At 37.0% G+C, this 13,425-nt stretch overlaps 1 protein-coding gene across 2 annotated transcripts; it reads left to right on the top strand.

The window, feature by feature from the left end:
• Positions 7,139–11,738, top strand: LOC18781306 (50S ribosomal protein L17). 2 transcript variants are annotated; one of them, XM_020565271.1, is made up of 2 exons: positions 7,139–7,943; positions 11,199–11,738. In XM_020565271.1, exons 1-2 carry the CDS (start codon positions 7,647–7,649, stop codon positions 11,493–11,495), a joined length of 594 nt encoding a protein of 197 aa, XP_020420860.1. In that variant the 5' UTR covers positions 7,139–7,646; the 3' UTR covers positions 11,496–11,738. The 2 variants fall into 2 exon arrangements, with proteins under 2 accessions (XP_020420860.1, XP_007213367.2); XM_007213305.2 differs by having other exon boundaries at positions 7,140–7,943; positions 11,202–11,738.

Below are 13,425 nucleotides of genomic sequence, written 5' to 3'. Positions count from 1 at the left end.
GGGACAAAACTTTTGCACGGTTATAAATGAAAACTGATGATTTAACGGTTATTTTAACTCCGATTTTGATGAATTTTTACACCTACGCTCCATGACCCTATATGAATACAATACTCTAACTCGATCGTCAATTTCAAATATATATGTGTATATCTAATATATATTATAAAATGATATATATTTGCGCGACGAACATAGTTTTATCGTCGCGCAAACTTTTGCGCGTGACGGCAGACACTTTGTCGCGCAATGTTTTAACTTCACGCGACTAGTGTATTTTGGGTCGCGCAAACTTTGCACGACGAGGTTTTCTTCGTCGCGCAAAAATAGCACGACGAGGTCCACTTCGTCGCGCAAGGGTTTTCTGTTTTGCAAAATGTTTATTGTCAATAGTTTTCAAACTCTGTATAAAAATGTTTGGATATATTTATTGATCAATGTTTTATAACAAATTTTGTATCATTTTCATTTTATAAATTTGTTTTGTCAAAAATAAAAATTAAAAATGATTATTAAAAGGGTTTGGATATATTGATTTACCAATGTTTTATAACTAAATTTATTTGAATAAAGTGTCAGTTTTCCACATATATAAGGTTTGGATATTTGTACTATATATATTCAAACATTTGTATTACACAAAGTCTGTACAGTAACATAATAAAATTACAACAAATTTAATTATTCATCATCTGAACTATAATAACTTTCGTTATCGTCGCTATCATCACTTTCGGTCTCCCAATCCTCCTCCTCCTCGTCTACTATAACTACATCATCTTCGCTGCTCATGCCCACTGCAACATCGAATCTTGGAAGATCCCCGAGGTCAATTGTAATTGACTGAATCGGTATTTCGATTGAAGACACTCCTTGGATTTGAAACGGTTCTTGTATAACATGTGTATCTCGAAGTGTTTCCGCATCATTTTCCATTGATGATTCTAAACGTTGGTCAGCCACATTGTCGACGTCGTTGTCAGTTAGGTCTAGTTCTGGTATAGCATACACGTTCCTATGATCCATCTTCTGAACAACTTTCCAACTGCTCCCGGCTTTAGGGTCATCTAGATACACAATTTGTGTTGCCATGTTCGCCAAAATGTAAGGGTCGTCATCATACCAAGTTCTGTTAATGTTCACAGATAGTAAGCCATGGTCGATTTTAACACTTCCCGGCCTATTTGGGTTGCTATCAAACCATCGACACTTAAACATGATCACTTGGTATTGATCTTTGTAAAGCAATTGAACGACATTTGTGAGTTTGCCATAGAAATCAATGTTCGTACTTTCGCCTCCACCTGGGACATGGACACCGCTGTTTTGCGTACACAACTTGTCATCTCGTGCAGCCCCCAAAAATTTAACCCCGTTAATATAACAACCCGAAAACAATTCAGCGCGAATCGGGCCGAAGGCCAAGTTATATAACTCATCACTGTAAGTGGGGGAATTCGATGATTTCAACTTATTCACCTAATATAATAGAAAATCATTCACATGTTAGTCTGATAAAATTAAATACTACAATTTATATTTGTCAAATACAAAACACTTATAACTTACAGATTCCAAAAACCATTGTGGAAATAATTCACGTTGTTTCTGGGCAACTAAATGTGATGGATGTTCTCGCTTCATCATCTCTTCATGCTCATCTAAGTATGCCATTATCTCATCACAATTGTTCAGTACGAACCAATGCGCTACTTCCATGTCATTTCTAGAAAACGACTCCCCTCGTCCAGGATCTCCAAAGGGTCGTGCGCTTTGGGCAAAAACAGAAAGTTTTTCCTTTCTCATACCTCCGTCGTTATTACGCTGAGGACGATTGAAAGCCGTCTCCACATCTTTTAAATACATTCCACAGAAAGTAAGCGACTCATATTGAACCCAAGCCTCTATAATTGATCCTTCGGGCTTCGCTCTGTTGTGTACACTTTTTTTCAGCTCTCCGAGAAGCCTGTCAAAATAAAAAGATATGATACAAATTAGCAAGCCTGTGATAATGATGCATACACAAACGAAAATGATTATATACCTTTCTATTGGATACATCCAGCGATAGTTGACAGGACCAGCAAGCAATGCCTCTTCTGGCAAGTGAACCATCACGTGCATCATACTTGTGAAGAAAGCTGGAGGAAATATCATCTCAAACTTGCATAGGACTTGGACAATGTCATGGCACAACTGAAACATATCCATCCTTCGCAATGTTTTTGCCGTCAGTTGGGAAAAAAATCTGGATAACAAGATGATTGGCTTCACCACATCTTCCGGCAGTAGGTGTCGAATACCCACAGGAAGTAGGCGTTGCATAAACACATGGCAGTCATGGCTCTTAAGTCCAGTAAATTTACCCCCATCGACATTCACGCAACGTGCGATATTAGAAGCATACCCATCAGGAAATTTGACAGACGATACAAACTTTAGAAACTCTTTTTTGTCATTTGATTTCATAGAGAAGAATGCAAGATCACTTCTAGCTTTATCACTGTCCCTATTCATCCATAAACCCCTTCGTATGCCCATTCTTTCCAAATCAAGACGAGCTTTGATTGTGTCCTTCGTCTTCCCCTCGATATCTAGAATCGTGCCCACCAATGTGTCGAATACATTTTTCTCAACATGCATCACATCTAGATTGTGCCTCAATTTCAGTTTCGACCAATATGGGAGCTCAAAAAACATAGGCTTGTGCGTCCAGTTCAAATGTGTAGAAGGTCTGGTCCGACTAACTGTTTTCCCGAACGGAGCAAAATCCAAACGGTTCAGCTGTTCCAAGATCTCATCACCGGACCATTCTCTAGGTCTGAGGCGACGCTCTGTGTTCCTGTCGAACTCTTTATCTTTTTCTCGCCACTAGTGGTCCCATGGCAACCATCTCCGATGACCAAGGTAACAAACTTTTCTCACGTGCCAACCAGAAGTTACATCTTCCTTGCATACAGGACATGCCATATAACCCTTTGTGCTCCATCCAGAAACCATTGCATATGCTGGAAAATCATTCACAGTCCACATAATTGCTGCTCGCAAAGTGAACATCCTCCCAGTTGATTGATCGTACGTGCGAACACCGTTTGTCCATAAATCCTTCAGCTCATCAACCAGAGGCCTTAAGTACACATCAATTGACCTGCCAGGATCCTCAGTTATCAAAACAGTCATCATCATGTATTCTTTTTTCATGCATTTCCAAGGCGGCAAATTATATGGGAATGCGAAAATCGGCCAAGTGCTGTGGTGTTGGTTTAGAACCCCATACGGATTGAATCCGTCAGTGGCAAGTCCCAATCTAACATTTCGGGGATCAGCAGCAAACTCGGGGAACGTTCGATCGAACTCTTTCCATGCCTCCCCATCTGCAGGATGCCGCATCACATCATCGTCTACCCATTTTTCCTTATGCCATCTCATGTCTGTGGCAGTATGCGTCGACATATACAATCGCTGCAACCTAGGTTTAAGGGGCAGATAACGCATGACTTTTTGTGGTATCTTAGTCGTTCTATTCTGGGATGTTATTTTGAACCTCGAATCATTACATATAGGGCATGTATCCAACGTTTCATGATCTTTGTAGAATAACATGCAATTGTTTTTGCAAGCGTGGATTTTTTTATAACCCAATCCAAGACCATGCAACACCTTCTGTGCATGTTTATGATCTTTCGGCAAACAATTGTCCGTCGGAAGCATTCTCTTGAAAACCCCCAAAAAGTAATCGAAACACAAGTTCGACATACGATACTTTATTTTTCCGTGCATTAGCTCCACAATGGCAGTGAGAACGGAAAAGCTCTCGCACCCCGGGTATAACTCTTGGTTGGCATTTTTTAACAGTTTTTCATACTGTTCAAACTCCGCACTGTCTATTGCTGTAGGCACGTCATCTTCCCCTTCCTGATTGATGTTGGTCGATGCGAATGGAAAAGCATCCTATATAATACCCATGACTTGATCATTAGGATCCACAATAGGTTCAACATTGTCCACTCTTGGGGCATTTGAAGACGAAGCATGGTCTACTTGTTCGCCGTGAAGATTCCAAATGCTATATGTTTCAATCATTCCATTCCTTACTAAATGAAATCCAACATTTTCAATTGTCTCCCACAACGTGTTGTTACACCTCCTACAAGGACAACGGATTCTAGTTGCACCCGGGTTGTGTCTACGTGCAAACTCAATAAAATCCTCGATTTCATCCAAGTATTCGTCTGCGCATCTATTCGGGTTCTGTATCCACCTTCTGCTCATAATTCCTGAAACCACAATCACGACACAACAATCACAACAACTTCATACGAAGTTATAATGTCACCTTATGCCTCCGGTAAGGGCCCTATCCCATTTGGGAATGCATAGTCCTGTCACGTAACCTACGGCTACATGAGATTAGATTTCGACGTGGATTAATTTCGGCAGCATCTCGACACAGTTCTTGAAGTGGGCATAGGTATAAATACCTACGTACCACCCGAAGAACGTACCGAGATGACACCGAAATCTCCACAATCGAAACCTAATCCTGTAGCCGAAGATTATGTGACAACACTATGCATTACCAAACTGTCCAAATAATGGGACAATTCAAGAATTAATTGGATCGCAGTCATCCCTTACGCATCCATGCACGAAATCCAACTAATCTCGAACGGGAAACTACGTGTTACTAAACATAAAAATAAAAGTACGAAGTTAATTTCAATTAACTTCGTACATCACAAATACATTGTGCTACGTCACGCACAATTTCACAACATTATATACATATAACTTCACAAAAAAATTACAAACTTAACAAACAAACTTTTACAATAACATACCTTCTCAATCGTTCTCCACTAATCACAGATATCCCTAACGAGAACAAAATTAATAGCGTTAGTACGAATTTACATTAATACATTTAAACTAATGACAAAAAATACATACCCAATTAACGTACTGAATTCACAGCAGAGCAGCGGCAGGAGGAGTGAGAGAGAGGAGAGAGAGGCAGAATGCAATTTCTGCATTCTGCCTCTGCAATGGCAGATACTAATATGAAGAAGAAGGACTTTGCGCGACGAATAGTTGAATTCGTCGCGCAAACTGCCGTCGCAAAAGGGCACTTTTCCGTCGCACAAAACAACATTTCCGTCGCGCAAATACGTGCCGACATCTGCTTTTTTGCGCGACGAACAACACTATTCGTCGCACAAATTATATTTTTCGTCGCGCAAGGTTTACGTTCCGTCGCGCAAAATGTTAATTTCGTCGCGCAAGAACTCACCGGCATTCAACTTTTCGCGACAAAGAAAATCTGTCTCGCAAAAAAACATTTTATCCGCCCTTCATTTTGGCGCCAAAAAAAAGTATCCCTCGTTTTCTTACGCGACGGTACATTTTTTCGTCGCGCTAAGTTGTCTTTTGAGACGAAAACTCTCGTCGCGCAAAGTTTTTACCCGCCAAAGAGCCAATTTTCTGTCCATCTTTACGCGACGAATCTTTTATTTGTCGCGCAATATTGTCATGCGCGACGATTTTTGTCGTCGCGCAAGATTTTGGGCGCCAACAAAAAAACCTGGGTTTTTTTCTATTACCTTTGGGCAACGAAAGTAATTTAGGTCGCGCATAGATTGTTTGCGCGACGACTATTTTTGTCGCGCTAGTTTTCTGTTGTTTGCGCGACGGAAATTTGTTTTCGTCGCAATAGTGTTGTTTGCGCGACGAAAACATCTTCGTCGCGCAAACTTTCGTCGCGCAAATAGTAAATCGTACTAGTGGATGGACTCTTAGTATAAAAATCTGGATATGTTTGCTCTTAATGTATGGCCAACACGATGTAATTATAAGGACACCACCACATATCTGCTGGCCGCCTTGAAACTAGACAGCTTTGCTCAGATTCTTGCTTTCTTTAGATTTGAACAAAATGGGAGATGTGGCTTCCTCTTGCCTTCCTCCCACTTAGTTTTCTTTTTCTTTTTTTCATACGTTTTAATTAAATAAAAGAAGCAATATGGTTTGACGAAAGATTCATTTCTTGCTCATTTGTTATTAAAATTGAAACAGAAAAGGGACCATCAAAAGCAAATAACACTCAATGTGGTAAATCCAATCTGGATAACTTTTGTTCATTTTAGGAATTTGTTTTGGAATCTGATTTATGTTTCCCAAATATAAAACTCAAAATGATGGGATATTCCTTTAGAGATCAGTGATTTAATATTTTTATTTGTTTTTGGTTCTTTAGACATAGGTAGTTATAATCCTTGTTTTATCTCAAATTATAATCCTTATTTTTATTTGTTTGGCAAAGGACCTACTAGTGTAGTGGTTTGAAGTAATTGTACTTTCAAGCAATGTTATGGGTTCGAATCCTAGCATTTGTGTAGTGCGTGTGAGTTTAGTATATTATCACCCCTTCCAATAGGAAGTCCCTCAAAAATAAATAAATTCTTGTTTTATCTCAAGTCTTTTTACCTTTTCAAACTACATTAAACTGTAACCTTTCTTTTATCAGTGGGTATGTCATGATTGTAAGAGGCAAAGGCTATTGTTCTTTCCTTTATATATAGGAGATAAGATAATCCAATTGTAGTATAATATTAAATTGCTTGTACATATTAAAAAGAAATCTATATTAGTTGTCACATAAAGAAGATTCCTCTGTTCTTGTGTATTTGATCTTCCAAGGGGTTACCACATATTTATTAGTTGTTATCATGTAATTAAACTCTTCTTTAACATTAAACAAATGCTCTTAATCGTCCACCACTTTGTTAATAGTGGGCAAATTAGAGTAATGGTCTATTCTGATTCTTATGCTGCCAGACAAATGTATATATTGCTGAATCGCGAATTTCGACCACCCATTTTGACATGAGATAAAATGATTTGACAAGAAAATATTTTCAGGGCGAACCGATACCCTTGTTTTTCCTATAACATATATAACAAACAAGAAAGGGTAGTACTGGTACACCTATATATATCGGCATATAAAAGCCATGTAACATCAGATGATCAATTCAGTCATATTAGCCACAATTTGAATTAGGGTTTTAATGAATTTATACATTTGGTACCACAGAAGACCAGGGGGATCCACTTGCATGTACAAACAGGAACATTGAAGCATAATTAATTAATAATTGATTATTGTACGTTTCAATTTATATATGAGATGCCAACCTGGGTTGAGCATCATGGGAAGCACTCGCCATAAAACAGCCAACTCAGAAGCTTCCACATGCACTCTGCCCTCTCTGTAAATAATAACATATGCAAAAGGCCAAGAGCTTAACCTTTCCCTCTCAAAACCGGCCCCTTCGACTTCCAATTCACTACTAATTAATCCACCAGTCACCCCAAAGTTATGTTAACATTTTACAAAGCCTGCCGTGACCCCCCTACATAATAATATATAACTTTAAAATATAAAATAAACAATACATTAATTTACAGAATTTTTTTTGAAAAAAAAAAAAACAAATTTGCCTTGTTACAAAGGTTGGAACAACATATGGTCTAAGCTTTCCCTATAAACAATAGCTCTCTCCCTAGTTCTTTCTTGTTCTTCCATTCTTGCTGCAGGCCTTGTTCTCCCTTTGTTTGATTTTTGACGCACCAAGCAAGAGAGAGAGATGGGAGGGTGTGCAACAAAGCCGAAGGTGTTGAAGGCCGAGGGCGCAAGCGAAGCGCCAGAGCCGGCACCAGAGGCGGCAGCCAAGGAAGAAGTAGTGGCGGCGGTACCAGTTGATGATCAGGCAAAGGAGAAGGATGTGGTAATAGTTGCTGCTGCTGATGATGAAGATGAGAAGAAGAAGAAGAAGATAGAGTTGGCTCCTGAGGAAGAGGGTGGCGGTGATGATAAAGTCAAGGAGATCGTTGATGATGATGAACAAGGAAGTAAACACCGCTCTCTCAGTCTTTTGTTCAAGGTGCGTTTCAATACATTTTAAAAAAAAATTCTTTTCACTTTCTCATCACTATTCTATTTTTTTAACTTTTATTTTGCTAAACTAATTAAGTGAAAGGGAAAAATATCAATCTATTTTTAAAATATGCTCATCATTAAACACACAAGGTTTTGCTTTGAATGATCGAGATCTGGTCTGATGCCTTATGGCTCCATCATCTTTGTGACTGAACTTTTTCTGGTAGGTTAAATGTTGCTATGATGTTCTTTTCTTGCGAAAGCTGTTGTCCTTATTATCAAAATTATTTATTCATACTAGGACTATCCTTTGTTTCGCTAATGAAATACGTACCTTTCGATTGTAGATGTAAAGTTATACTAGCCTTCTGGTACATGCTCATGCCGGCTAAATTGCTATATTTTTTTCTCTCTATTGTGTCTCTTAATTTTTTTGCCCAGCTTTACATTAATACATTTAGGCAGTGTACGGTGTTTTTTTTTTCCAAATTTTCTGTCAGCTATCATTGAATTTTTATTTTATTTTAATGGTAGTTATGATATATTGAATTTTGGTGAAATCTGACAGCATGTAAGGGTCTAATATCTAGTAGTGATTACTATATCAACCAGTTGATGAAATATTATTTCGTTAGTGTCAGATGTGTCGGAGGATGTTCTATATTCAAATTTCACATACAATATTTCTTTAAAAAAAACTATGAATTTTTGTGTATAAAACTTGTTTTTCTCCATTTCTTTCGAATTTGGAAAACTCTATATGAAATATTATGACAGGCCAACTTCCCATAGATTTTCTTTCTTTTTATATGTTATTTCTTCGCATTTTGCTGGTAATTTGGAAGCAGGGCCACAATGTGGGAATGCATTAACCAAAGGACCTTTTTTTTGTTTTTGTTTTTCCTTTTCTTTTCTTTTTAGGGAGAACTCACCCTTACTTTTGACTTGGAGTCTTGTTCTACAAAAACATATGCCCCAGTTTTGCCTCTTTGGTTCATTTCTTAATTTTTTTTCATTAATCAAGGAATATTTTTGATATTTTGAATGTTTGACCGCTAGTCATTTTGAATCTAACTTAAACACGTTATATCTAATAATTTTATGGTTCTTACAACCAATTTAGTATCACCTTCCCTTTCACTATCCAAATCCATGCTTTTATATCATTCCATTATGCTAAGACACAAGTTTAATTTGTAGGTAGCGTTTTGTTTTTGGGCCTGTGGACCCTGTCTTAAGATTCTTAGTACAAGTAGACACAATATATTGACTATGATAACCTTTAGCTAACAATCCTCGATTATATTTGAATTTAGAACTTCTTCTAACATAATGAAAATTGGGTGTGACTAGACCAAATAATCGTTGGCCAGAGTTATAGTCATCAATTTGATTTCCTTAGTTTTATTTTTCCATTTTCAGTTAGAAATTTCCCTCTGATTTTTTAATTTGCCGAAATTTTGAAACTTATGTATTTAAATTTTTATTTTTAAAAAAAAAATAGCTTAGAATTTTGAATAGGCTCAACAATTTGAAATCTAAAAGTGGGATTAAAGTTGAAAACTCATACCTAAAGCCAAAAATAAATATAGTGTTCACACGATGTTCTTATTAGATTCTATTTAGGGGTTTTACCATTTAAGGACAAATAGGAGGGCACCAAGACAAAATGGTCCAGTCCCTCAAAAACTTGTATGTCACTGTCGGACAGTGACATTGAACAACTCTCGGGTCACTGTTCGACAGTGACATAAGAGTTATTTCATGTCACCGTTGGACAATAACTAGGCCAGTTTGTCCAATTTTGGAGAGACTGGACCATTTTAACATTTTGTCTTGTGTGGAGGACTTATTTTTTTAATCATTTTTTGTTCTATTTATTTGAAGATGAAGTTAGTCATGGAGGATACGTTTCAAGTCCAATCCAAATATTTTTCGGATTTTTGGATGTCGAAATTGATTTGGGGGTGCCAAATGTTAAAAAAATTCAGATCGAAGTCGGTTGAAAGTGGAATTTATTGTCCTAACTTACATCTCTAATACCAAAACAAGGATAAAAATGCTTAGTTATATAACTTTTTTTTATTAAGACTGTTTTTGGGGAAACACATCAAGGAGATAATAGGAATGCATTATTGTTGTGGTGGTCGATTCATATTCCCAAGGTGAAAAATATTGCAAATTCTCTGGTCAAAATATTTATAAATTCTTAGCTTTTTTTAAGCTGGCCCATGTCTTTATGCTTGTCGAATGTCCTGTCGGCATTACGGATTTTCCATTAGATTCTCAGATATTTTGCACTGAAAGGTGACTATCTCTATGTATGATGTGTTGCTGAATTTATTATTGTTTGGTTTGAATAAACCAAAAACAAACCAAAAAAACGTAACTCTTTCATTACTTTGGGTTGAAAGCTACGTAGTCCGAATCCTATATAATCAGTATATATGGTGTCTTGGACATTCCATGACAACTTCATTTCACGACAAACAAACTAGTCGCTGTTTAGAGGTCCACTACACTAGTGGTTTAATTTTTTTTTTCCCCAACACTAGTGGATTTTTCTTTTTCTATTTGAAACTGGTCTTTCTGTGGTTATATGGTAGGCTTCTGCAAGGCATGCAGAACAAAGGATTGCCTGGGTTGGCTTCTTAAAAGCTCTCTCTCTCTCTCTCTCTCTCTCTCTCTTATTGGAAGTTCAAATGTGCCATGACAGTGAGAAATGCATGTGAACAGAACCTGCCAAGTTTATGATCTAGCTACAGAAGACTAGCTATGATCTAGCTGTTAAGATTTTATGAAGATTCTGATGTGGGGTTTTATCACAAAAGACTAGTCTAGTTGCTAAAATTTTATCAAGATTCTGATGTGGGGATCTTATCAAGATTTCGATGTGTAGTTTTATCACAAAAGACTAATCTACCTGTTAAAATTTTATCAAGATTCCAATGTGGGGTTCTATCACAAAATATCTTAGTACTATTAATAGTCGAAGTACACGTTATGTATTGTAGTTTAAATTGTCAAGGTTCCGATGTGACTTTTACTGCTGGTTGGGAGCATTTTGATTACCTGATTCAAAATGCTGTGATTTTGGGGTTGCAATTGTGAACAATCCATAGACTCAACTGTAAAACTAGGCAACTATATATGGGATTAAGAATATGTGGTATATTTATTGGGTTACATATAGTTTATGATAATTTATTTTCTAACTATTTTACCCCGCCATCACTGCTGGCTGGACTCTGGAAATTAGCAGAATGAAGAAGGAAAGGAGGAGGCAACAGAAACAGAGAAGCAGCCAGAACCATCGGAGACTGAAAAGCCTCCGGAGGAACAGAAGGCTGAGCCTGCAGAGATAGCCATTGAAGATGCACCAGAACCAGAGACCAAAACGAAACAACCATCTGAAGAAAAAGTTACAGAAGAAGTGAAGGAAGTTGCTGAAGCAGCAACGGAGGAAGTGAAAGGAACCGTCACAGAAAATAGTACAGAAGAAGGAAAAGATGTTGAAGTGAAGGGAGGCGCTGCTGAAGAGCATGTCAAAGTATGATGAAGAGAGGGTCGGCCGTTTGACTGTTTAAAAGGACTTTGTTTTAATGCTGTTTCGTTAATTAATTAATTTTCTCTATCTCTGTTTTTGTTTCTTCATTTGAATTGCCATATTTTTCAACTTTCTCTATGTGGGGGATATACGTCGGACATTTTAGATTGAATATACGAGTATAGATTGTTCCTTTTAGTGCAGAAGGAAGAAATGTTTTGCCAAAAAATGTTCTGTTTGTTAGAAAATAAATCTTGATTCTTGAGTTAAAAATTTAATTTCAAGGCCTAAACTAGTTCCAATTAATAAAAATACTTTATATAAGTAATCCAATGGCATATTGTGCACTAAAAGTAGAAAAATTATGTTTGTTCCATAACCAGGGGCGGAGCTAGAATTGTAAAAATGGGAGGGCCGAAATAGAAAATACAAGTATATAAAACACCTAAGTATTAAATACTTACATGTTTAGAGCTAAATATTTCTAATTGAGTCATGTCTAATTTGTTATAGAGGATATTTTAACTTAAATTCTAAATTGTTTATTACAAATTCTATATATCATATTTAATATAATAAAGAAGTGATAAAAATATGGGGGGGCCAGGGCCACTCCAGGTCTAGGAGTGGCTCCGCCACTGTCCATAACACAACCACATGATGTTTGTTATTTAGCTTGAGTAGGGCGTTTTTCTGAGGATAGTAGGAATTCCTACCTTCCTATCAATCACAGTTTCACATGTGTGTAAAAATTTGTCTTTTCATATTTTTGTTATGAATCATTTTTGCTTATATTTCAAATTGATATGTGCAAGAATGAGAAATGTGAACTTCTTGGGAATTAGGCAAGTGATAGATTCATATTTTGTATATATAATCTATCTCTTTTTGCATTGTTTTCGTGTAAAAATTTGTTAGTTTAATGTGTTTAGTGAGGATTTTGTAGGCAACTGTCTCTAGCAAGGCTTTGGAGCTAAAACTACAATTTTGGAAGCTTAAGGGACCGAAATGGGTGGAATTATTAACTCACGGAAATCTCAAGGACTCCCTCTGTCATTTCATCAAACACCTGGAGTCCATTTGTGCAAGTATCAATTTATACCCACAACTGGTCTCAATGACTAACGCCAGACAGATAGACACTACTACAAAAATCGAAATAGAAGACGGGAATCCACCATCGTCTAGACGGTTTTTAAACCGTCGTGAAATCGACCACCATATTTTGATGCATAAAACCACGACGGTAAATCACAGACATTGTTAAAACATACTATGTCAGCTCTAAACACAAACCGACGTCTAATTACAATAAAAATAGCAAAAAAGGAAAACTTCAACAACCTTAGATGACACTTTAAGAAACATTGAGACGTCTAAAGCAGATTACATGTCAAAAATTTCACACATACCGCCACAACACAAATAAACCACGATCCCAAATGTTAACTTCCCGTCGTTTATAACGTCTTCCACGATGGTACGTTAAAATACACCGCCTCGTTAATAATATTCCACAGCGCCTATGATCCGTACCGACATGCAAAACAGGTATTAATTTCTGTAAATGTGAAAAGAATGTAGTTATTACTGTATACGACGACACTGCTGTTTCACAACCAACATCTAATTAATATACAAAACAGCAAAAAAGGCAACTTGGATAAGATTAGACGACGCTTTTTGAAACCTCGTGATGTCTAAAGAGGATAACATGTCACAATTTTTTCCTAGACCACTGTAACTTCGAGTAACCACAACCCTAAATATTACGTAACGGTCATTCAACACCATTTTCATGACGATTATTTAAAATAAACTGCCATGGTTAATAAATTTAATGACGTTTATTAAAAATTAACCGCCGTGGTTAATGTATCTACTGCGTCCCTAGTATTTACCTGGATGTCGTTGTTAATAAACTTACCACGACGTAGAC

Source organism: Prunus persica, chromosome G6 (genome assembly GCF_000346465.2).
Source record: "Prunus persica cultivar Lovell chromosome G6, Prunus_persica_NCBIv2, whole genome shotgun sequence".
Lineage (NCBI taxonomy): Eukaryota > Viridiplantae > Streptophyta > Magnoliopsida > Rosales > Rosaceae > Prunus > Prunus persica.
The sequence above is the reverse complement of the archived record's forward strand: the minus strand, read 5'-3'. Positions and strand labels throughout refer to the sequence as shown.

Excerpts from the sequence above, each read along its gene's own strand:
- LOC18781306 (XM_020565271.1), top strand. The coding sequence starts at position 7,647 with ATGGGAGGGTGTGCAACAAAGCCGAAGGTGTTGAAGGCCGAGGGCGCA. Across the intron at positions 7,944-11,198 it reads CTCTCAGTCTTTTGTTCAAG|CAGAATGAAGAAGGAAAGGA; the intron begins GTGCGTTTCAAT and ends TCTGGAAATTAG.